Source organism: Cherax quadricarinatus, chromosome 40 (genome assembly GCF_038502225.1).
Source record: "Cherax quadricarinatus isolate ZL_2023a chromosome 40, ASM3850222v1, whole genome shotgun sequence".
NCBI classification, from domain to species: domain Eukaryota; kingdom Metazoa; phylum Arthropoda; class Malacostraca; order Decapoda; family Parastacidae; genus Cherax; species Cherax quadricarinatus.
In genome coordinates, this window is record NC_091331.1 from 17,363,774 (window position 1) to 17,390,999 (window position 27,226).

At 40.0% G+C, this 27,226-nt stretch overlaps 1 protein-coding gene across 3 annotated transcripts in view; it reads right to left on the bottom strand.

The window, feature by feature from the left end:
• The window catches only part of flr (actin-interacting protein 1 flr), a gene marked incomplete at its 5' end in the record, with an annotated part of 240,820 nt that overhangs the window by 76,438 nt on the left and 137,156 nt on the right, over positions 1-27,226 (bottom strand). For 2 of the 3 annotated variants that reach the window (XM_070092750.1, XM_070092749.1), the window contains 1 exon segment: positions 19,180-19,290. In XM_070092750.1, the coding sequence (XP_069948851.1) occupies positions 19,180-19,290 (111 nt within the window). 3 annotated transcript variants of the gene reach the window in all.

The following is a 27,226-nucleotide window of genomic DNA, read 5'->3' on the forward strand; positions in this document are numbered from 1 at the left end:
CTTAATTTGTTTACTCTTGAACATCAGCAAAAATCGATCATTTTCACTACTTTGAGCACAATTTCAAGGTACTTGCCATAGTGAAACAAATAAAAATCATCTCTATTTCTGTAGTATATCTTCCAATCTATCAAATGAGACCAAGGAATTGGGAATACAACCATAAATACCATACAAAAATACACTAGAAATTCACGGCTTTAAACCAAAAAGACGGTCAGAGTTTTTTTTCTCATTATGCACAGCATGCTTCAGGATTTTTTTAATACTACACACACTGACCACACAGACCCATTCTTTCATATGTAGGCCTGCCAGCTTTCTTTGACCAGATTTGAAGGCGTTAGAATTTAGGCGTACAAGTATGTGACCGACCCTGGCTGCAATGACGTACTTGTACGTGACCAACCCTCAAAGGATTAATAATGGCTTCAAAGTGCAAAAGTAGTGATGGTGGAAGCTCTTCAAAGCCTAAGAGAAGTACCATAAAGTGCTTCCCATCAGTGAAAAAGTGATATTTCTCCATTTACTGAGCATAATTTATCAATTAAATTTTATAGTAGGTATGCAAGTAAACAAAAAATGACACACATAGGGTTCACTACTATCTGCGATTTTGGTGTTCACTGCAGGTCCTTGGAACGTATTCCCTGTGGATACGGGGGTCCTACTGTATATGCATTTATAAGTGAAAAAAGTGCGATTCGTTTTATGGCGATTTCCATTTTATGGCGGTAGCCTGGAACTTAACCTGTTGTATAAGTGGTGCCCTCCTGTAGTGTATGGGATTTCCGAGTTTTATATAGGTTCACCTTAAACAAATTCATTGCTATGCTATGCTCCATTTCTAGCATTATATATACTGTATACTCAGTGCATGCAATCAGCACTGTTCACTTAATTTTATTTTGTAGAATTAAGTGTCGATAGCCTGAGAGAGCTTATTACAGCTGTCAAAGGCCTGAAAAGCATCTGTTGCATAAAGCAAGAGATAACTGTACAATGATCCCACGAGTTATAATATTAATTCATTCCAGAAGAAATATCTTACCTCGAAACTATTTTAACTCAAACCTCAAAATACATGGTTTTATGGTAATTCATTCCTTGAATTTGAGTTGGTGGTGTGATGATGGGAAGATGGTGGAAAGGAGGTTACTGGTTGGAAGAGAAGCTCCAACTGCTGCCTCTTGAAAAAACTGTCCAGAGGCATTTGTTTCATTCTGTCTTTTTTTTTTTTTTTTTTTTACACAGGGTATGACAAGGTTAGGTTAAGGATCCCTAGCTTTATTGACAAGCTATTTACAGGTTAAGGATTCCTAACTTTATTGACAAGCTAAGAGCTGTTACCTACATCAGCTCATTTGAAAGCATTTTTATTGTTATGAAACATACAAGCAGGGAACAGGATGAAGTTGGAGCCATCTGTGGGCCAGCATTTTCATCTGATCAACTGACTATCTCGTTGACATCATAATGCTGTAAGAATGTGTTCCATACTCGAGTCATCCTGGGGATAAATGATCTCAGATGACGTGATGTTCTGGAGAAGGGTACAGCCAAAGTGAAGTTGCTGCTTTCTGCCCATCTTGTGGTATAGAAGCTTGCTTCATGCTGTCCTCGAAGTGGATCCAAGTGTGGTACTTTGACAATATTGGCCTTGTACATAACAGTAAGGCCACACACATCCCTCCTGTGTTGAAGGCTCTGCTGAAATGACAGATCTATCCAGGGCTGGTTCAGGCGAGAGATGAGACGTCTTGCTCTGTTTTCTACTCCGTCAAGCAGTCGCAGATGAGAAGAGGGGCAGGTGAACCAAGAAAGTGGAGCATACTCAAGGTATGAGTGTACTTGTGCCTTGTACAAAATCTTGCAACCCCTGTTGTCAAGCAGGTGCGAGATATGGCGAAGTGCTGTAAGCTTCCTGGCTGCCTTGTTTGCAAGACTTACATGGTTTTTCATGGTCAGTTTGGAGTTAAATTTTACCCCAAGGATATCAACTTCTTCCCCAAGTGCCAACACCCTCCCATTCATCCTTACTACTGTACCGGTATTACCATCATGGAGCCTAGAGATCATCATTTGTGTTTTCTCAGGTGCAAATGTTACTTGCCATCTATTTCCCCAAGCTGATATAGCTCTTAGCTAGTGATTGATGGATAAGTGAATGTCAGTGTACAGTCGTCTGCATATGCATGGGATTCTGGGATGAGATGAAGGAGGTCATTGAAGTAGACATTCCATAACAATGGTCCCAGAATGCTTCCTTGTGGAACACTTGCCCCAATAGGATGTCTTGCTGATTCTGTTCCACTGAGAACTACCCTTAGAGATCTACCATGAAGGTAATCACTGAGGAGACATAGCGTAGAGCCTGCAATTCCCAGAGCTTGCAGTTTTGCTAAGAGGCCCTGGTGCTACACCCGGTCAAAAGCACCAGCAATGTCCAGTGCTACCACACAGCTGACTTTGGATTCATCCAGTGACTGGTGCCACTTAGTGGAGAGGTTTAACAACAGATCAGCTTCTGAAGCTCTTAAAAAAGACAATACATTATCTTTAAAAACACAAGAAGCAAGTTCAGTTTTACCAATATCTGGGTGCTTTCTTATGATTCTTTTCACACCTTCCAAATGAGTAAGCAACTTCTGAATTTGTACAGCTCTTATCCTGTCGATATCTTCCTCCACTTCCTCCTTCCCACTGTCCCTTCCCTAATTCCTGAAACTCCTCTGTTTTCAACTCCTGTCTGTAGACCAGAATGAATTCCTCCACATCTTATTCATCAACCTTCAGCCCTACTGAGACTATCCAGGTTCACATCCTCCTCAGCCTCAAATTCTTCAAGTCATGGGTGACTGAAGGTCACAAGTTCTTCCATGCTGCACTGAGGCACTGAGTGGAACCTTCACTATATTCATTTATAACGGCACAAAACATACTCAACTCCTGCCAATTTGGATTCAGGAAAAATAAAAGCACTAACGATGCAATCATAAAAATGCTAGATCTGCTTTACACAGCATTGGAAAATAAGGAATATCCACTAGGAATTTTTACTGACCTAAGAAAAGCATTTGACACAGTAGACCACGGCATCCTACTCCACAAACTTGACCATTATGGTATAAGAGGCAATGTTCTTGCATATTTCAAATCTTACCTTACTAATAGGTATCAGTATGTCACCATTAAAGACACAGCATCAACAACACGGCCACTTGATACTGGAGTTGCACAGGGAAGTGTCCTTGGTCCCCTGCTCTTCCTCATATACATCAATGATCTTCCAAACGTATCTCAATACCTGAACCCCATTCTCTTTGCTGACGACACGACTTATGTCATCTCTCACCCTAATCTTGCCACCCTCAACACCATTGTTAACAAGGAGCTGATCAAAATATCAACTTGGAAGACAGCCAATAAACCTACGCTTAACACTGACAAAACCTACTACATTATGTTTGGTAGCAGAGCAGGAGATGCGCAAATTAACATTAAGATCGACAACACTCTAATTGCCAGACATAATGAAGGCAAATTCCTAGGCCTATACCTCGACAACAACCTGAATTTCAGCACCCATATCCAACACACAACCAAAAAAGTATCCAAATCGGTTGGGATCCTCTCCAAGATACGATACTACATGCCACAAACTGCCCTTCTCACACTATACCATTCACTTATATATCCATACCTCACCTATGCTATCTGTGCTTGGGGTTCAACTGCAGCAACACACCTAAAGCCAATAATAACCCAACAAAAAGCCGCAGTAAGAATAATCACTAAATCCCATCCCTGGCAACCCCCCCCCCCCCCCCCCCCACTCTTCATAGATCTAAACTTACTCCCTGTTCAGTACATCCACACTTACTACTGTGCAATCTACATCTACAGGACCTTAAATTCCAATATTAACCTTGACCTAAAACGCTTTCTTGATAGTTGTGACAGAACCCACAGGCATAACACCAGACACAAACATCTCTATGACATTCCCCGTGTTCGACTAAATCTTTACAAAAGTTCAATGTCAAAGGCCCTAAAATCTGGAACAACCTGAAAACTCTAGAACTGTAGACACATTCATCGCCTTCAAAACTACCATCAGAAAACATCTTATCTCCCTGATACACCCTGTCAACTAATTACACGAATACCACCTGGTGGTTCACACTTACACTCACTCACCCATTTGACCATAAACAGAAATATCAATCTCAATCTTAAAATAATGAATCTTAATTAGTCATAAGTTGGCCTGTGATACTCCAATACTGAAGCTATGTATAGTGCCAAAACAAAAGCATTCACATTGCTAAACTCACAAACTAGTATTTAGTCACTTAGCCATAATACCAACTTACCTCATAATTTTGTAATATTTTAAACTTAAGATTTAATCTAAGTCTGCCCAAAATGCCTAGCCATGCTAGGTGTTCTAGTGGTACACTCTGTAATTATTATTTTACTACATGTAAACCACACAATAACCAAATTCTGTAAACTCAGCATTGTAATCCTTAGAGAGAATAAAATTTGAATTTGAATTTGAATTTGAATTCATTCTGGGAGTTCACTATGAGCCTCTCAAAATATAAGATATTTAACTTAGTCATCCAGAAGCCTTTGAGGGTGATGGCTCAGTCTCCTGTAAAGCACTTGGTTAACATATTCTTGGTGTAAATCATCTTGAAATCTGCAATCACTTGCTGGACTATAGGCTGAAGCAGAGGAGTGGTGTTCGGTGAGAGGAATTTAAAAGTAACAAAGCTAAATTCTGCCTCCAGAGATTGGGCAAGTTCAGGATCATGTCCTGATCCATTATCCAACAGTAACAATGCCTTTAGAGGAAGTTTGTTGATCAGTAGATAGCTCTTGACTGACGGACAAAACACTTCTTGGGCCCATTACCCGAATTGTCTTGTCACCCAGACCTTGTAGCATCACCAGAAAACACCCAAACTGCCCTCGGATATTCTTAGTTGTTTTAACACTCTGGAGGTTTTCTCCAGAGGCACTGGTACCCAACAGCAGAGCAAGCCTTTCATAGGCTTATGCCCAGGCAAAGTGGCCTCCCCCTCTGTGATGAATGTTTGCCTGGTCGTTCTTTTCCAGATCCCTGTCTTGTCCACATTAAACACTTGAGGAAGATAACCCTCCAATATAACATGCTATTAAAACTGAAGCTGAAAATTTTCAGCACCAGAACTCTAAACTACATCTCACATCACTTTTAATGTCGACCCTTTTCTTGAAGTCCTCGAACCACCCATGCTAGCTTTTAACCCTTTGAGGGTTTTGGACGTACTAGTACATACGCATAAATTCTAGCGCTGTCAAATCTCGCGGGAAAAGGCTGGTAGGCCTAGATGTGAGAGAATGGGTCTGTGTGGTCGGTGCGTGCGGTAGAAAAAAAATATGGGAACCAGTGGTGCATTTTGGGAATGCCATCTTAGTACACAATGTCCACCATGCCTAGCGGTAAGAAGTTCCTCACTCCTCGGCGAATTGGGACACTTTTGCTCCCCAGTAACAGTTCTAATACAGATGGAAGTGCCAGTGAAGATGAGTTTCAAGGTTTTGGTGAGGTTTTGACCGAAACTAATGACCATAATATCGGTAATAGTGAGGAAAACCCAGACGACCCTCAGCCTTCCACCTCTGGTGCTGGGCCATCTTGTTCACGTTCAGTTGTACCAGAATAAAAGAGGAAACTCCTATTTTCCCAAATCCCAGACTCAGATGTGAGCATTAGTGATGAGTGATAGTGATTATGAACTACAAGCTCTTGAAAACAGTTCCAGTAGTGATAGTGAAGTGGAATATTCCCCAGTGAAGCGTCAGTATATACGACGATATATGCGCTCTGGTAGTGTGCCATATGCTAATCCAAGGGGAAGGAGTACATCTCGAAGTACATCCCGTGGCTGTACAACAGGAACAGACAGTGAAAATGATGATGATAGTGTTGCAATTGGGATGGAAAATGTGCATGATGGTGGTAGTGGTGGTGACGGCCGTGAGGCACCAGCAGTGGGCCATGCTGCCACCCACGCCGCTGCCTCAGCTGATCTACAACAAAGGCCACCATCCCCCACCCACCCACCACACCAGCCTCCACAACCACAACCTCCACAACCACCTGTCATTGTCCAGTACCCACCAGCAGACCACACCTGGGATTGGCAGGAAGCTGTCAATTTTGTTCCAAATGCCCACCAGTTTGAAGACTGCCAAAGTGGAATACGGCCATCTTGTACACTTGGGAACAATGCCACTGAACTGGAATGTTTCGAGTTATTCTTTGATGAACCCTTGATCGAAAGTATTGGCATGGAAAGCAACACATACTTCGAGTACACCATAGCAAACACATTACTTTCACCAAAATCACGTCTACACCAGTGGAAGGAGGCAACTGTGGCTGAGATGTATCTTTTCTTTGCCACAATAATGCTTATGCCACATGTGTATAAGCACGAAGTGAAATCATACTGGTCAACAGACCGCCTGATTGCAACCCCAGGTTTCAGTGATATAATGCCAGTGAATCGATTTGTGCTAATGTTACGTATGCTTCATTTCTAAGACAAAACCAGGCCTGACAGAAACGACAGGTTATATAAGATTAGGTATGTGTTTGTGTATCTGAAAGAGAAATTCAATATGTATTTTTATCCCTTCATGAAGCTTGTAATTGACGAGTCTTTGATTCTGTTCAAAGGAACTCCCTCTTTCAAGCAGTACATACCAAGCAAGAGGAAAAGCTTTGGTATAAAGTTGTTTGTGCTTTGTGATTGTTATAGTGGTCTGGTATTGGATATTATTGTGTACACTGGAAGTTATACACTGCAAAATACCAGGAAGTTATTGGGCATCTCTGGTGATGTGGTTAGAACAATGATAGAAACATACCTTGGTAAGGGGCATATATTATATAAGAACATAAGAAAGGAGGAACACTGCAGCAGGCCTGTTGGCCCATACTAGGCAGGTCCTTTACAATTTATCCCACTAACAAATACATTTGCCCAACCCAATTTTCAATGCTACCCAAGAAATAAGCTCCGATGTGCAAGTCCCACTCAAATCCAACCCCTCTCATTCATGTATTTATCCAACCTAAATTTGAAACTACCCAAAGTCAATAACCCAACTAGGTAGACTGTTCCACTCATCAACCACCCCATTTCCAAACCAACACCCTCCCACGTCCCCTCCAAATCCAAACCCATCCAATTTAAATCCACCGCAGCGGGCTCCCTCTTGGAGAGACATCCTCAAGACCCCACCAATATCCCTCCTATCAATACCCATCCTCCACTTATACACTTCGATCATGTCTCCCCTCATTACTGCGGGTTCTCTCTTGGAGAGACATCCTCAAGACCCCATCAATATCCCCTTTATTAATACCTATCGCAAAGATAGGTAGGATAATTGATTCAAACGTAGATGTTAGGGAACTACAGGAGGATTTAAACAAACTATTCTTGGTCAGAAAAGTGGCAGATGCAGTTTAACGTAGATAAATGCAAGGTTCTGAAGCTCGGGAGTGTCCATAACCCTAGCACTTATAAGTTAAATGATGTAGAATTTAGCCATACAGATTGCGAAAAGGACTTGGGGGTTATGGTGAGCAGCAACCTTAAACCAAGACAGCAATGCCTAAGCGTACGTAATAAGGCAAATAGATTACTGAGATTTATACCAAGAAGTGTAAGCAACAGAAGTCCAGAGGTCATACTGCAGCTTTATACATCATTAGTAAGGCCTCACCTAGATTATGCAGCTCAATTCTGGTCTCCATATTACAGAATGAACATAAATTCATTAGAAAACATTCAGCATAGGATGACTAAATTAATACATAGCATTAGAAATCTTCCTTATGAAGAAAGATTGAAGACTCTTAAGTTACATTCACTTGTTAGACAACGAATGAGGGGAGACCTGATCGAAGTGTATAAGTGGAAGATAGGTACTAACAAAGGGGACACCAACAAGGTCCTGAGGACATCTCTCCAAGAGAGAACCTGCAGCAACGGACCCAAACTAGACAAGTTTAGATTCAGAAAGGACACAGGAAAGCATTGGCCTGGAAACAAAGTAGTTGATGAGTGGAACAGTCTAAACATTAAAATGGTATAAAATACCGACAGGTTGTTAGGTAAGACACATATGCAACAGTTATGTATCTTTATTTCGAAACGCTTCGCCTACACAGTAGGCTTCTTCAGTCGAGTACAGAAAAGTTGATAGAAGCAGAAGAGACTTGAAGACGATGTAATCAGTCCATCACCCTTGAAGTTTTGAGGTGGTCAGTCCCTCAGTCTGGAGAAGAGTATTGTTCCATAGTCTGAAACAATATTATATACTGATACTCAGTGATTGTTTGCGAGTGAACATGACAGATGTGTGTGGCACAGTGCGTGTAAATCGGAAACATATGCCCAGGTTTGACGCTGGCACTCGTAGAGGTGAGGTGCAGGCGTTTGCTGCCAATGACATCATGGCATTTCGGTGGTATGACAAACGAGATGTCACACTGTTGTCATCAGTTCACCCTAATGAAATGGCAGACACTGGCAGGCACCACAGAGAGAGCAATGAACTCATTCTAAAACCTGCAGCTGTGATTGATTACACCTTCAATATGCATTCAGTGGACAAATGTGACATGCAGATTGGGTTTGCTGATTGTGTTCGCAAGAGTTATAAGTGGTACATAAAACTCTTTTTCCATCTTCTGGACATTTCCATGCTCAATGCTTATAATGTGTATAAGATGAGGACCAGAAACAAACCTCAATATGGCGAATTCTGTTTGTCTGTCATCAGACAAATAGTATTCAAGTACCAAGGAAGAACACCTGCAATAGACCGCCCACCAAATTATCAACAACTACCTTCTCGTCTGAAGCATGGTGATCACTTCTTGGTAAAACTGCCTGCTACTGCTTTCAAGAAAAAGGCTCAGAAGAGGTGTTACGTCTGTGCACATACAAGGAAACGCCCACAACAACGCAGAGACACTCGTTTTATGTGTGAGGAGTGTAAAACACCACTGTGCATGACACCATGTTTCAAAGACTTCCACAGGCTGCAGAGCTTCTAGAAACATTCCCTGTGACTGTATATGTGTATATAAAATATAGAAAAATAGTAATAAACAACATTTCATATCGTTTGTTTGTGTAAATATTTTTTGTAAACAAAACGATGACAACAGTGTTTATGCCCTTATTGTGTAGTATTGAAAAAGAAAAAACTTACAAAATACTGATCATATTGGTCTCACAGGCCATAAAAGTTACTTGGAAAAAGAAAAATTAAAAAATAATAGAAATTAGTACATAAAGTAAATAAAAGAATACCGGGAGACGGCAGTCGGCGATGTTGCCACATTGTCCCCTTTTTTCATCAACTTCACGCCTCCATATCTTGGTAAGTATTGATGGTAATAATTTTTTGTTTAGCCTATAATATTTAAAAAAAAAACAAAAAAAAAATTTTTTCATAAGAAAAAATAATTTTTTTTTTTTTTTAAATTTGGCCGACCCTGAGAACGAGTCTCTGAGAGGACCTGTCAACCCTCAAAGGGTTAAAATCATCATATGAAGTAGTATCACTACCTGAGGATGTTTTAAATCATCGTAAATTTGTCTTGCACATTCACAGATATAACTTGCAGGCACTATCTCCCTTCATCTGTTTCTCTCTCATCCATATTAACAAGACTTTTTCCATCTCTATGATAATTTATCTGCCTCTTTTCACTAGTTGAAATTCATTAGCCATTTTAATATTCTTTATAATTTCTTTCTGCTTGATAATAGTAGAGACAGCTGCTTGTGGAAAGCCATACTTACAAACCAATGCACTAATGCTAATGCCATGTTTTTACACAATTTCTTGCTTGATCTAGTTGACTGCACACTTCAGGGGCCATTATGACCTAACACAAAAGATGGCATAATTAAATCATAAATGCAGTTATGAAGGGTAAATAGTCCAGAGTTGGTGTGGGCAACACATGTGGTAGCTTCAAACTGAAGACAAAACAATAACCTGTAGTACAAATGCTGCTATTGACCGAGATACTATCCCTGAAACATTCATTCCCATTGCTGACTGGCGGCTAAGTCACTCCACACACCCTCACTGATGCTCCTATTTGCTCAGGTGCTGCCCAAGAGGCAAACTACCACATTACTGGTTGAATGAGACTCACCTCTGCATGCCGACCATCAAATGTGCGTTATATCTCAAATTTTTCAGCACAACTTAAAACTATATTCCTTTATGAGCATAAATTTTAACTCAAGGGACCACTGTACTTATTTACCCTTTTCTCCTTGCAATGTGTACATGTATTACCTAAATTAAAGGCATTTTCTTAGCATATCTCGACTAAACATGCCTCATTGTTACTTACATAAGGCGCCCCACACTTTCTTTCTACATTTTACCACTATCATAAAATTTATAATTCAAGTTCGGCAAAACAATTATTCACTTGTCTGGCTAGATATTATTTAAATATTCACTTAACACATATCAGAATCAATCTCATCTGCTCTCCTCTTACAATAGGTGAACAAATACTGACAATTACAAACATCATTAATCTCACTTTGGGTAACCATATATGCTGTGCTATCCAGTAGACCCTTGGTTTTTGTCGATCTTGGTTATCACCGATTTTAGTTTTGGCCGACTTTTTTCATCGATTTTTGGCTTTAGTTTTCATCGCTTACCTTAGTTTTCGTCGATCATACGGAACCTGTCCAGTCCCCAGTGTGCAGACAAAGCCGCGTACTGCATGCATTCTCAGCCAGTGTAGCATTGTTTCTCGGTCAGTGAACATATCCTGCCAGGTCATACGAAACATTTCATAATAATCCATTGTTTTTGCCACTTGTTTATCGTGTGTGACTGCTAAATAAGCAACCATAGCCCCAAAGAAAGCTCCTAGTGCCAGTGCTTTGATAAAGAAAGTGAGGAACACTGTAGAACTGAAAAAAGAAATCCTAAGAAAATATGATAGTGGCATACACATTGCTGAACTCGACAGGATGTATGGTAAGTCACCATCAACAATCAGCTTCATTGTGGCAAAAAGAAAAGCAATCATGGAAGCTGATGTTGCAAAAGGGGTGACTGCAATACCCAAACAGAGGTCCCAAACAACTGAAGAAGTGGAGAAACTGTTGTTGGTGTGGATCAGAAAGAGTTAGCAGGAGATATTGTTGTGCAGTCCATTATTTGTGAAAAGGCAAGGCACTTACATGAGGATCTCAAAGAAAATGCCTGAAACAAGTGGTGATGAAAGTGAATTCAAGGCAAGCAAAGGCTGGTTCAAATATTTCAAGAAGCAAAGTGGCACACACAGTGTTGTAAGGCACAGTGAGGGTGTCAGTTCAGACATACAAGCAGCTGAAAAATTTGTTGGGGAATTCAAATGTTATATAGAGTCTGAAAAATTCCAACCCCAACAAGTGTTCAATTGTAACGAAACAGGCCTCTTTTGGAAGAAAATGCCAATGCGGGCACACATCACGCAGGAGGAAAAGGCACTCCCAGGACACAAGCCTATGAAAGACAGGCTAACTATCTTTATTTTTATTATTATTAACGCACTGGCCGATTCCCACCAAGGCAAGGTGGCCCGAAAAAGAAAAACTTTCACCATCATTCACTCCATCTCTGTCTTGCCAGAAGGGTGCTTTACACTACAGTTTTTAAACTGCAACATTAACACCCCTCCTTCAGAGTGCAGGCACTGTACTTCCCATCTCCAGGACTCAAGTCCAGTCTGCCAGTTTCCCTGAATCCCTTCATAAATGTTACTTCGCTCACACTCCAAGCACGTCACGCCAAGCACACACAGCACGTCAAGCATTAAAAACCATTTGTCTCCATTCACTCCTATCAAACACGCTCACGCATGCCCGCTGGAAGTCCAAGCCCCTCGCACACAAAACCTCCTTTACCCCCTCCCTCCAACCTTTCCTAGGCCGACCGCTACCCCGCCTTCCTTCCATTACAGACTGATACACTCTTGAAGTCATTCTGCTTCGCTCCATTCTCTCTACATGTCCGAACCACCTCAACAACCGTTCCTCAGCCCTCTGGACAACAGTTTTGGCAATCCCGCACCTCCTAACTTCCAAACTACGAATTCTCTGCATTATATTCACACCACACATTGCTCTCTGCCAATCCCTAGGTACCTTACCCTCTTCCATACATGTATTAAATAATAGCACCAACCACTCCAAAACTATATCCCCACCTGCTTTTAACATTTCTATCTTTATCCCATCAATCCCAGCTGCCTTACCCCCTTTCATTTTACCTACTGCCTCACGAACTTCCCCCACACTCACAACTGGCTCTTCCTCACTCCTACAAGATGTTATTCCTCCTTGCCCTATACACGAAATCACAGCTTCCCAATCTTCATCAACATTTAACAATTCCTCAAAATATTCCCGCCATCTTCCAAATACCTCTAACTCTCCATTTAATAACTCTCCTCTCCTATTTTTAGCTGACAAATCCATTTGTTCTCTAGGCTTCCTTAACTTGTTAATCTCACTCCAAAACTTTTTCTTATTTTCAACAAAATTTGTTGATAACATCTTGCCCACTCTCTCATTTGCTCTCTTTTTACATTGCTTCACCACTCTCTTAACCTCTCTCTTTTTCTCCATATACTCTTAACTCCTTGCATCACTTCTACTTTGTAAAAACTTCTCATATGCTAACTTTTTCTCCCTTACTACTCTCTTAACATCATCATTCCACCAATCGCTCCTCTTCCCTCCCGCACCCACTTCCCTGTAACCACAAACTTCTGCTGAACACTAACACTACATTTTTAAACCTACCCCATACCTCTTCGACCCCACTGCCTATGCTCTAATTAGCCCATCTATCCTCCAATAGCTGTTTATATCTTACCCTAACTGCCTCCTCTTTTAGTTTATAAACCTTCACCTCTCTCTTCCCTGCTGCTTCTATTCTCCTTGAATCCCATCTACCTTTTAGTCTCAGTGTAGCTACAACTAAAAAGTGATCTGATATATCTGTGGCCCCTCTATAAACATGTATATCCTGAAGTCTACTCAACAGTCTTTTATCCACCAATACATAATCCAACAAACTACTGTCATTTTGCCCTACATCATATCTTGTATACTTATTTATCCTCTTTTCTTAAAATATGTATTACCTATAACTAAACCCCTTTTTTATTATTATTTTTTTTATTAACACACTGGCCGATTCCCACCAAGGCAGGGTGGCCCGAAAAAGAAAAACTTTCACCATCATTCACTCCATCACTGTCTTGCCAGAAGGGTGCTTTACACTACAGTTTTTAAACTGCAACATTAACACCCCTCCTTCAGAGTGCAGGCACTGTACTTCCCATCTCCAGGACTCAAGTCCGGCCTGCCAGTTTCCCTGAACCCCTTCATAAATGTTACTTTGCTCACACTCCAACAGCACGTCAAGTATTAAAAACCATTTGTCTCCATTCACTCCTATCAAACACACTCACGCATGCCTGCTGGAAGTCCAAGCCCCTCGCACACAAAACCTCCTTTACCCCCTCCCTCCAACCTTTCCTAGGCTGACCCCTACCCCGCCTTCCTTCCACTACAGACTGATACACTCTTGAAGTCACTCTGTTTCGCTCCATTCTCTCTGCATGTCTGAACCACCTCAACAACCCTTCCTCAGCCCTCTGGACAACAGTTTTGGTAATCCCGCACCTCCTCCTAACTTCCAAACTACGAATTCTCTGCATTATATTCACACCACACATTGCCTTCAGACATGACATCTCCACTGCCTCCAGCCTTCTCCTCGCTGCAACATTCATCACCCATGCTTCACACCCATATAAGAGCATTGGTAAAACTATACTCTCATACATTCCCCTCTTTGCCTCCAAGGACAAAGTTCTTAGTCTCCACAGACTCCTAAGTGCACCACTCACCCTTTTCCACTCATCAATTCTACGATTCACCTCATCTTTCACAGACCCATCCGCTGACACGTCCACTCCCAAATATCTGAATACATTCAACTCCTCCATACTCTCTCCCTCCAATCTGATATCCAATCTTTCATCACCTAATCTTTTTGTTATCCTCATAACCTTACTCTTTCCTGTATTCACTTTTAATTTTCTTCTTTTGCACACCCTACCAAATTCATCCACCAATCTCTGCAACTTCTCTTCAGAATCTCCCAAGAGCACAGTGTCATCAGCAAAGAGCAACTGTGACAACTCCCACTTTATGTGTGATTCTTTATCTTTTAACTCCACGCCTCTTACCAAGACCCTCGCATTTACTTCTCTTACAACCCCATCTATAAATATATTAAACAACCATGGTGACATCACACATCCTTGTCTAAGGCCTGCTTTTACTGGGAAATAATTTCCCTCTTTCCTACATACTCTAACTTGAGCCTCACTATCCTCGTAAAAACTCTTCACTGCTTTCAGTAACCTACCTCCTACATCATACACCTGCAACATCTGCCACATTGCCCCCCTATCCACCCTGTCATATGCCTTTTCCAAATCCATAAATGCCACAAAAACCTCTTTAGCCTTATCTAAATACTGTTCACTTATATGTTTCACTGTAAACACCTGGTCCACACACCCCCTACCTTTCCTAAAGCCTCCTTGTTCATCTGCTATCCTATTCTCCGTCTTGCTCTTAATTCTTTCAATAATAACTCTACCATACACTTTACCAGGTATGCTCAACAGACTTATCCCCCTATAATTTTTGCACTCTCTTTTGTCCCCTTTGCCTTTATACAAAGGAACTATGCATGCTCTGCCAATCCCTAGGTACCTTACCCTCTTCCATACATTTATTAAATAATTGCACCAACCACTCCAAAACTATATCCCCACCTGCTTTTAACATTTCTATCTTTATCCCATCAGTCCCAGCTGCCTTACCCCCTTTCATTTTACCTACTGCCTCATGAACTTCCCCCACACTCACAACTGGCTCTTCCTCACTCCTACAAGATGTTATTCCTCCTTGCCCTATACACGAAATCACAGCTTCCCTATCTTCATCAACATTTAACAATTCCTCAAAATATTCCCTCCAACTTCCCAATACCTCTAACTCTCCGTTTAATAACTCTCCTCTCCTATTTTTAACTGACAAATCCATTTGTTCTCTAGGCTTCCTTAACTTGTTAATCTCACTCCAAAACTTTTTCTTATTTTCAACAAAATTTGTTGATAACATCTCACCCACTCTCTCATTTGCTCTCTTTTTACATTGCTTCACCACTCTCTTAACCTCTCTCTTTTTCTCCATATACTCTTCCCTCCTTGCATCACTTCTACTTTGTAAAAACTTCTCATATGCTAACTTTTTCTCCCTTACTCTTTACATCATCATTCCACCAATCGCTCCTCTTCCCTCCCGCACCCACTTGCCTGTAACCACAAACTTCTGCTGAACACACTAACACTACATTTTTAAACCTACCCCATACCTCTTCGACCCCATTGCCTATGCTCTCATTAGCCCATCTATCCTCCAATTGCTGTTTATATCTTACCCTAACTGCCTCCTCTTTTAGTTTATAAACCTTCACCTCTCTCTTCCCTGATGCTTCTATTCTCCTTGTATCCCATCTACCTTTTACTCTCAGTGTAGCTACAACTAGAAAGTGATCTGATATATCTGTGGCCCCTCTATAAACATGTACATCCTGAAGTCTACTCAACAGTCTTTTATCTACCAATACATAATCCAACAAACTACTGTCATTTCGCCCTACATCATATCTTGTATACTTATTTATCCTCTTTTTCTTAAAATATGTATTACCTATAACTAAACCCCTTTCTATACAAAATTCAATCAAAGGGCTCCCACTATCATTTACACCTGGCACCCCAAACTTACCTACCACACCCTCTCTAAAAGTTTCTCCTACTTTAGCATTCAGGTCCCCTACCACAATTACTCTCTCACTTGGTTCAAAGGTTCCTATACATTCACTTATCATCTCCCAAAATCTCTCTCTCTCCTCTACATTCCTCTCTTCTCCAGGTGCATACATGCTTATTATGACCCACTTTTCACATCCAACCTTTACTTTAATCCACATAATCCTTGAATTTACACATTCATATTCTCTTTTCTCCTTCCATAACTGATCCTTCAACATTACTGCTACCCCTTCCTTAGCTCTAACTCTCTCAGATATTCCAGATTTAATCCCATTTATTTCCCGCCACCAAAACTCCCTTACCTCCTTCAGCTTTGTTTCGCTTAGGGCCAGGACATCCAACTTTTCATTCATAACATCAGCAATCATCTGTTTCTTGTCATCCGTAGTACATCCACACACATTCAAGCATCCCAGTTTTATAAAGTTTTTCTTCTTCTCTTGTTTAGCAAATGTCTACAGGAGAAGGGGTTACTAGCCCATCGCTCCCGGCATTTTAGTCGCCTCATACGACACACATGGCTTATGGAGGAAAGATTCTTTTCCACTTCCCCATGGACAATAGAAGAATTAAAGAAGAACAAGAGCTATTTAGAAAAAGGAGAAAAGCCTTGATGTATGTATATATATATATGCATATGCGTGTCTGTGAAGTGTGACCAAAGTGTAAGTAGGAGTAGCAATATATCCCTGTTATCTAGCGTGTTTATGAGACAGAAAAAGACACCAGCAATCCTACCATCATGTAAAACAGTTACAGGTTTCTGTTTCACAGTCATCTGGCAGGACGGTAGTACTTCCCTGGGTGGTTGCTGTCTACCAACCTACTACCTATGCTAACTCTCTTGTTGTGTGGCAATGCTAGTGGGGATTTCTAAGTGAAGCCTTTACTGGTGTATCACTCTGAAAATCCCAGTATGTTCAAGAAAAACAGTGTTGTTAAGAGTAAATTGTGTGTGATGCAGAAGGCAAACAGTAAGGCATGGGTCACAAGGGAAATTTTCCTGGAATGGTTTAATGAAGTGTTTGGCCCCAATGTGAAAAAATACCTCCTGGATAAGAAATTGCCACTCCAGTGTCTCCTGTTAATGGACAATGCTCCTGCTCATCCTCCAGACTTGGAAGACCAATTGTCTAAGGAATTCAGTTTTGTAACAATGAAGTTTTTGCCTCCTAACACCACTCCTCTCCTCCAGCCCATGGACTAGCAGATTACTGCAAACTTCAAAAAACTGTACACCAAAGAAATGTTTCAAAGGTGCTTTGACATAACCTTGGACTCTGAATTGACCCTAAGAGAGTTCTGGAAGAATCACTTCAGTATCTTCCACTGCATAGGCCTTATATGGCAGGGAGTGACTTCAAGAACGATGAACTCTTGCTTGGAAAAAATTGTGGCCAGATTGTGTCCAAAAGAAGGATTTTGAAAGGTTTGAGGCTGACCTTGTCGACCCTACACCTGTTGTGCAATCAATTGTGGCATTGGGGAATTCCATGGGGTTGGATGTGAGTTGGAGGATGTGGAAGAGTTGGTGGAGGATCACAATGAAGAGCTAACCACTAATGAGCTGCAAGAGCTTCATCTGTAACAGCAACAGACCACAGCTGAGGAAATTCCTTCAGAGGAGGAGGAAGCGAGATGGAAGAAGGTGCCTTCTTCAAAGATTAAGGAGATTTGTGCAATGTGGACTAAAGTGCATTCATTTGTGGAGCAACATCACCCTGAGAAATCTGTTGCAATCCGTGCTGGTGACTTTTACAATGACAATGCCATGTCCCATTTTAGGCAAATCTTGAAGAGATACCAGAAACAGATCTATCTGGACAGATATTTTGTGTAACAGGGTTCCAGTGACTCAAGCTGGTCCTAGTGACAGTAAAAAACAAAGGAGAGAAGTGACCCCAGATAAGGACTTGGTACCTACAGTCCTTATGGAGGGGGATTCCCCTTCCAAACAACAACCTATCTTCCCTCTCCCCTCCTCCCTGCCTTTCTTCCAGCAACAACAGCCTTCAAAAAGGGTAAGTATCATGTTTAATGTTCATTCTTTTGTGCATGTAAATGTATATTTAAGGTAAAAAAAATTTTTTTTTGTTGATACTTTTGGGTGTCTGGAACGGATTAATTCCATTCACGTTATTTCTTATGGGGAAAATGGTTTTGGTTTTGGCTGATGGCTCTGGAATGGATTAAACACGAAAACCAAGGGACGACTGTACGCTTATTACACTAACAGTCATCAGGGAAGCTGGTGTATTCAGACCTGAGTTTTTTGATGAGGGAGTTGCAGCTAGTGGATGATTGATTTTAGCATTTGGTGACATGTTAGATCTAGATGAATGATTGCAATGATATTACTGTGTGTCAAGTGGATAGGTATCATCCCAACTTCATTCTCATACACAAAAATCTCATTAACATTTTAACATTCAATCAAAGCACTGAAGTAATTTGAATGTGCTTCTAGTATGTTATAGAATGAACCATTCTAAGGTCTTTTTACTCTTGTGACTTTTACCATATCACTGACAGTTTTTTTATAAATTTTTCAAGGGAGTTCAATCATTGTTTGTACTTACGAGTGATTGAGAATAATTAGAAACACACTCCCAGGTCTAGAACTACACTCCTTCACATCTCAACTCTTCACTCCACTTGGGAGAGTATTAGGGTTATCTGATTTGTTACTCAAGTATAACAAAAAGCTGCTTTATTGGCACACAGCAACCTTAGGCTCTGCAAAGGTTAAAAGTAGACCTAAAAACATAGGGTAACACCAAAGGGGTTAAAGCATTCATACCCATTCTCATCTTTCAATAGTTTTTCATTTAACAGTACTGCTACACCTTTTGCTCTTACTCAAACAGATACAATTTAACTTCATTAACTATAGCAGTTGCCAGTTTGACTCTCCAAGTCCTTTTGCCTATTTTTTCACTCACTACAAAGTTACTCAGCATCCTTTCATTTACAATATACACTATTCATATACACATTTAAATCTGCAATACATTTACTTATATTCAAGCCACCCAACTTCAAGCAAGCCACCCTTGCTCCTAGCATTGTAGTTACCTTTGTAACATGCATGACTTTTGGGCAATATTTAAAACATAAGCAGACAATAGGCACAGTACTAACAGGATACTTACCAATGACCTTAATACTGTCATCAATACCAGCAGTGTAAACAGCACTATCCTTGACAACCAGTCCACTAACATGATTCCCATGACCTTTGCCACCGATGCGGTCATTTTCACCTGTTTATAAATGAATAATACTGAATAAAATATAGAAATATTCAAGTAGCGATAATCCTGCACAAGTATACTACACATCAGCATGTCTAAAATTGTATCTTAATGTCATATACAATGGAACCTCTACTTGTGAGCATGTCCACGTGCGAGTTTTTCCAAATACGAGCAGTTGATGAGTCAATTTTTTGCTTCCATACACGTGCAAAATTTCCATAAGCGAGCAGACCTCAAGGCAGGTTCCTTGACACTGGTGAGGGGCGTGAGGGGCTCTTGCTCTTGATCTCGGGAATTGTATCTCATTTGTTTGTTGCACTATCTTATTGAAACTTGGGCAATGTATGATGGAAAGATGCTTCTTAAAGTACACCAAAAATGAAAGAAATCTAAGCATAAATAATGGAGTTCACTTCTCAGCAATTAGACACCCCTTAGCAGTAATTTCGAATGGTTTTTATGGATGTATTCTCGTTTCTTTGGTCTCATTTGATAGAATGGAAGATATATTACAGAAACCGATATGATTTTGATTGCTTTCACGACGAAAAGTACCTTGAAATTGAGCTCAACCTAGGAGAAATGGTCCATTGCTTGGCTGTTTCTGAGTAAACAAATATCATCACTGTCCATTTCAATATGCAGTCATGAATGGGCTGACATTATTTATACAATTATCGCAATAAGGAATAACAGTAAATCTTATATTTTTCGTGTGAATAAAAATTACAAATTATTTATATAAGAATAATAATAATAATAATATGTATAATAATAATACATATAATAATAGTATAATAAGACAATAATAATAACAATAATATAATAATAATACAGATATAATAATAATAATGTACTACATATAATAATTATAATAATAGATGGCTTCAAAAGGCCGTCACTAGATGGCAGTGTTTACCACAATAAAGAGGGAGCGGTTGTGGCTGCCTCCACCTGTTACATAATGACATATTTTATTCATTCTAGAGTATATATCATGTTTCTATGTTATTTATATTGTTTGTAATGTCATATTAGATGAACTGTGATAGATAAATAAGCCGTATAGATGATATTAGCAAAATTATTCATCAAGTATTTTGCCCGTTCTCCAAACTCTCGTCCACCACCAACACCGCCCATACCACTACATGAATGACGTATTTTATTCATTCTAGAGTATATATCATGTTTCTATGTTACTCACATTGTCTGTTATGTCATATTAGATGAATTGTGATAGATAAATAAGCCATATAGATGATATTAACAAAATTATTCATGAAGTATTTTGCCCAGTCTCCAGACAAACTCACGTGAACCGCCAACACCACCCATACCACTACATGAATGACATATTTTATTCATTTTAGAGTATATATCAGGTTTCTATGTTATTTATATTGTTTATGTCATATTAGATGAAATGAGATAGATAAATAAGCCATAGAGTTGATATTAGCGAAATTATTGAAGTACAGAATTCCACTGGAACGGATTAATTGCATTTCAATTAATTTAAATGAGGAAAACTGACTCTGCAGACGAGCAAATCCAGTTGCGAGCAAGGTCATGGAACGGATTAAACTCGCAAGTAGAGGTCCCAATGTACTATGTTAGCTACTTTCAAATTACTTGTAAACCCTGATCTAGTTATTTAAACTAAAAATAATAATTTGACTTTATATTCACCCTGTATTGTTTCTAATTTGAATTTAATTAATTTAATCAATATTTTATAATAAACTTGGGAGTTAGCGTGGGCTGTTACCAAGCACCATGGCTTGTTGTAGTGTTTTAGAATCTCAGGTTCAAGTGTTGAAGAAGGAGATTCTACTTCTTCAGGAGGAAAATAGGAGGCTGAAGCTTTGTCTAGATGAGTTTGGGAGTGAGTGTAAGAAGGATTTAGCTGGTAAGGAGGGAATGGTCACCAGCAGTGATAGTGGCAGCCACTTTAAGTGGCAAGTGGTTCACAGTTCAGGAAGAAGGAAGATGAGGAGAGTTAACCCTTTGAGGGTCGACAGGCCCTCTCCGAAACTCGTTCTCAGGGTCGGCCAAATTTAAAAAAAAAAAAAATTATTTTCTCTTATGAAAAGATAGAGAATCTTTTCCCGATCATAAAGACACCAAAAGTTTGAAATTTGATAGAAAACTTACGGAATTATGCTCTCGCAAAGTTGGCGGTCTCGGCGATGTTTATGCATCGGCGATTTTGCCCACTTTGAGCCCCATTTTCGGCCAATTTCGCTGTACTAGTCGACAAAAAACATGAATATTTCGCTAGAACTCCATTTTTTCTATCGAATGGGTGCAAGAAACCACCCATTTATGAAATTCAACTATCCAGTACAGTGGTCAGAATTTAGCAATTTTGCCAATTTCACACAAATTTCAAAAGATGCCAATTTCCGAATAGGGTCCAGAATAAACAAGAAAGACATTCCTGGCACTAAAATGACATTTCCTCTAGTCATTAGTCATGTCTCAAGGTCCCTCTTATATTCTTTTGCTTTCCATTTTGAATTTTTATTCTCACAAAAAATGTAAGATTTACTGTTATGCAGACTACTGCATTAGTGTAAAAAATGGTATAAATATTATTGGTGCACTTGTGAAAGAATATTAGACTCACCAGTTGACGTGTATTGCACGCTTGGCACGATTTGTTTACTTTTGAAGTTTGGTAAAAATCGAACATTTCTGCTACTTTGAGCTCAATTTCAAGGCACCTTTCATTGTAAAACCAGCCAAAATCATCTCAATTTCTGTAATATGTCTTCCATTCTATAAAATGAGACCAAGAAAACTAGAATACAACAATAAATACCATACGAAAATACACTGCAAAGTCGCTGATTTATTCCAAAAAAATGGTCAGTTTTTTTTTTCTCATTATGCACTGTGTGCTGCAGGATTTTTTTTAGACTGTGCACACTGACCACATAGACCCATTCTTTCATATGAAGGCCTACCAGCTTTCTCCCACTAGATTTGAGGCCGCTAGAATTTATGTGTACTAGTACGTCAAAAACCCCTACGCGTAAGACGTACTAGTACGACGAAAACCCTCAAAGGGTTAATAGAGATGTGAAGGTAGGAAATCGATTCTCTGTTCTCCAAGACGAGTGTACTTCAGTGGTTAGTGAGGTTGAAGGTACCACTGATTCCCCTGCTAATCAAGATATATGGACAGTACATTTTGCAATAGACAGAAAGGTAAGACAGAGTGTGTGCCTTCCTGGAGCTGGTGTTGGTGACATAGTCAGCAGGTTGGATAATATTATGGCAGGTAATGGGAACGAGCCCATTATCTGTCTTAGTGCTGGGGGTAATGACATTGGGAAGGGCAGGAGAGAGGAGCTGCTGGTTAAGTACAGGTTAGCCATAAAAGTAGTTCGGTCTAAGGGAGGGGTCCCAGTCATATGTAGCATCTTGCCTAGAAAGGGAGTGGGCAATGAATGGATGTCTAGGGCAATTGGTATAAATTGCTGGCTAGACAGGTACTGCAAGGAACTTGCAATCCCATTCATTGATAACTGGGACCTATTCTTTGGTAAATGTGATATAAATGCAAGGGATGGGGTTCATCTCTCTGGGGATGGAGTGGTTGCATTAGCCAATTCAATTGAGAGGGTAACTGATGACTTGTCTAGGAATTTAAACTGATAGATTATAGAGGTATGGGTGTCTGTGGGAAACAATCAGGCTGCAGCATTAGGGTTAAAAACAGCAGTTATTGCCGGGATACCTCAGGGATAAGTTTAAAAGACAACATTCAAAATAAAGTTGCTAGTAATGGCAAATCAACTGATCAACAAACAAAGAGAGATAGTAGAGGGCAACGAGTGACTAGCTCCCTTAAGGTTTACTATACAAATAGTAGGAGTCTAAGAAATAAGATAGATGAGCTAAGATTACTTGCAAGTGTAGGTAATATAGATCTTTCTTTCAACACACCGGCCGTATCCCACCGAGGCGGGGTGGCCCAAAAGGAAAAACGAAAGTTTCTCCTTTTACATTTAGTAATATATAGAGGAGAAGAGGTTACCAGCCCCTTGCTCCCGGCATTTTAGTTGCCTCTTACAACATGCGTGGCTTACAGAGGAAGAATTCTGTTCCACTTCCCCATGGAGATAAGAGGAAATAAACAAGAACAAGAACTAGAAAGCAAATAGAAGAAAACCCAGAGGAGTGTGTATATATATGCTTGAACATGTATGTGTAGTGTGACCTAAGTGTAAGTAGAAGTAGCAATACGTACCTGAAATCTTGCATGTTTATGAGACAGAAAAAAGACACCAGCAATCCTACCATCATGTAAAACAATTACAGGCTTTTGTTTCACACTCACTTGGCAGGACGGTAGTACCTCCCTGGGCGGTTGCTGTCAACCAACCTACTACCTAGCGGTAATATAGATATTATTGGTATAACAGAGACCTGGTTCAACCTGAAAGATAGAGAAATGCCTTCTGAATACAACATACAGGGTTATAAACTATTCCAAACTGATAGGATCAACAGGAAGGGTGTTGGAGTGGCGACATATGTCAGAGAAAATTTAAATTGTTGTCTTAGACATGATATAAGATTAGAAACATCGAACACAGAATCTGTTTGGCTACAGTTTCTCGAGGGACATGACAAATTAATTTTGGGTGTGATTTATAGGCCCCCAAATCTTGATAGGGAGTGCAGTATGCTGTTATGGGACAAAATTCATAAGGCATCTAGATATGAAAATGTTGTGATAATGGGAGATTTTAACTTCAGACAAATTGATTGAAACAATATGACAGGAAATCTTGAGTCTAGTGACTTTCTTGATATGGTTCAGGATTGCTTTTTAGAACAGGTTGTGACAGAACCAACTAGAGGAAACAATTTGCTTGACTTGGTTCTTGCCAACAAAGATTCACTAATTAATAATCTTGAGGTTAATGATGAGCTTGGGGAACGTGATCACAAATCACTTAGTTTCAATATATAATGGAATTACCCAGATAACTGCAATCAAATCTCTGTCCCAGATTTTCGCTTGGCCGACTTCATGGGACTGAAAAATTACCTGGGTGGGCTGAATTGGGATGTCCTGACTATGGCTAAGGTAGGTGATCTAGGTTGCCAATATGACGTTTTTGAGATAATAGTTCTAGCTGCCCAGACAACTTTTGGTCCGAGTAGGGAAATTAGATCTAACAAAAATGATCCCAAATGGATGAACAATAGATTAAAACATCTCATTGGTGAAAAGAGAGGCATATATAGGCATATCAAAAGAGGGGATGGGCAGTTAAGAAATCAATGTATTCAATTAGAAAGAGAAATAAAGAAAGGAATAAGAATAGCAAAAAGGGATTATGAGGCTAAGGTCGCAAGGGATTCAAAGACTAACCCAAAAAAGTTCTTTCAGGTATACAGAAGTAAGATTAGGGACAAGACTGGCCTACTTAAGAGTAACTCTGGTCAGATCACTGACAGTGATATGGATGTGTGTGAAATTCTAAATACCTACTTCCTCTCAGTTTTCACCCAGGAAAATACTAGCGAGATTCCTGAAATAATAGATTATGTAGAACAGGATAATAAACTATGTACGATTGCGGTAACTAGTGACATAGTCCTAAGACAAATAGAGAAACTAAAACCCAACAAATCCCCAGGCCCTGATGAACTGTTTGCAAGGGTGTTAAAGGAATGTAAAGAGGAACTTAGCATACCTTTGGCTAATCTATTTAACATATTATTACAAACTGGCATAGTGCCTGATAAGTGGAAAATGGCAAATGTAATACCTATTTACAAGGCAGGTGACAGGTCCTTGGCTTTGAACTATAGACCAATAAGCCTTACCTCCGTAGTGGGAAAATTTATGGAATCAATAATTGCCGAAGCAATTCGTAGCCATCTTGACAGGCACAGATTGATTAATGAATCTCAACACGGTTTTACAAAGGAGCATTCCTGTCTAATGAATTTACTAACTTTTTTCACTAAGGTGTTTGAGGAGGTAGATCATGGTAATGAATATGATATTGTGTATATGGACTTCAGTAAGGCTTTTGATAGAGTTCCACACCAGAGGCTATTGAGGAAACTTAAGGCACACGGAATAGGAGAAATTTTTTCCCGGGTAGAGGCATGGCTGACAAATAGACAGCAGAGAGTTTGCATAAATGGGGAGAAATCAGAATGGGGGCACGTCACAAGCGGTGTTCCTCAGGGGTCAGTGTTGGGTCCGTTGTTGTTCACAATTTACATAAACAACATAGATGAGGGAATAAATAGCGACATAAGCAAATTTGCTGACGACACCAAAATAGGCCATCCAATTCATTCTAATGAGGACACTAGAGCACTCCAGGATGATTTGAATAGACTGATGCAATGGTCGGAGAAGTGGCAGATGCAGTTTAATATTGACAAATGCAAAGTTCTAAATGTTGGACAGTTAAATAACCATGCGACATATAAACTAAATAATGTAGATCTAATACTACTGATTGCAAAAAGGATTTAGGAGTTTTGGTTAGCAGGAATTTAAAACCAAGACAACAGTGCATTAGTGTTCGCAATAAAGCTAACAGAATTCTTGGCTTCATATCTAGAAGTATAAATAATAGAAGTCCTCAGGTTGCTCTTCAACTCTATATACCCCTGGTTAGGCCTCATTTAGACTATGCTGCTCAGTTCTGGTCACCGTATTACAGAATGGATATAAATGCTCTGGAAAATATACAGAGGAGGATGACAAAGATGATCCCATGTATCAGAAATCTTCCCTATGAGGATAGACTGAGGGCCCTGAATCTGCACTCTCTCGAAAGGCGTAGAATTAGGGGGGATATGATCGAGGTGTATAAATGGAAAACAGGAATAAATAAAGGGGATGTAAATAGTGTGCCGAAAATTTCCAGCCAAGACAGGACTCGCAGCAATGGTTTCAAATTGGAAAAATTCAGATTCAGGAAGGATATAGGAAAGCACTGGTTTGGTAATAGACTTGTGGATGAGTGGAACAAACTCCAGAGTACAGTTTTTCAGGCTAAAACATTGTGTAGTTTTAAAAATAGGTTAGATAAATACATGAGTAGGTGTGGGTGGGTGAGTTGGACCTGACTAGCTTGTGCTGCTTCGTCTGGTGCCGTGCTCCATCCTTGAGTGGAGGTGACCAGATGGGTGGGCCATTGGGCTAATCTGGGGGGGAAGGAGGGGTTGTCATTGGTCTAAATCAGGGGGTGGGGGGGGACACATGGACTTGCTCCGCATGGGTCAGTAGGTCTGTTGAAGTGTTCCTTCTTTCTTATGTTCTTATTATATATCACCTGCACACATGGTAATATCCAATCAAATTGCTATGTAAATCTCAATTTTAGTCTTTTAAAATAATTTCTACAAATCCTATACATCATAGTCTATGTTCCTCACATTATTAAGTGCTTCTTCATAAATAAAATCTTCTTTTAGACCCCCCTAATTAATTAAACTCCATAACAAATGAGGAAAAAAAAAGTGGAAGGTGTATTCAAGTATCTGTGGAAAGTAAAGTTAATCTTAAGAGGCAGTAAATGGGAATATACTGGTGTGAGGCTTGGGTTTTGAATGTTGCAGTGAACAGGAGGGTAGAGACAGTGGAGAAGTCATGTTTGAGAGAAATGGTGTGAATATCATACAGAGTATTTGGGGCAATGAAATTAAAAGGCAATGCGAGATGACCAAGGCTATAACTCGGAGAGCTGCTGATGGGCTGTTGAGGCAGTCTGAACATCTACAGAGGGTGACAAAGCAGGTGTATAAATCTGGAAGATAGAAGGGAGAGTGTGTGTCCCTGGAATGGCTGGAGGAAGGGGGCTTGTGTAAGCATGTTATCTGGGAGTGAATTGAGACAAGTGGTTTTTTCTGGACATGCTCTTAAGCTAGGTAACTCTTTATGAAGGTATTT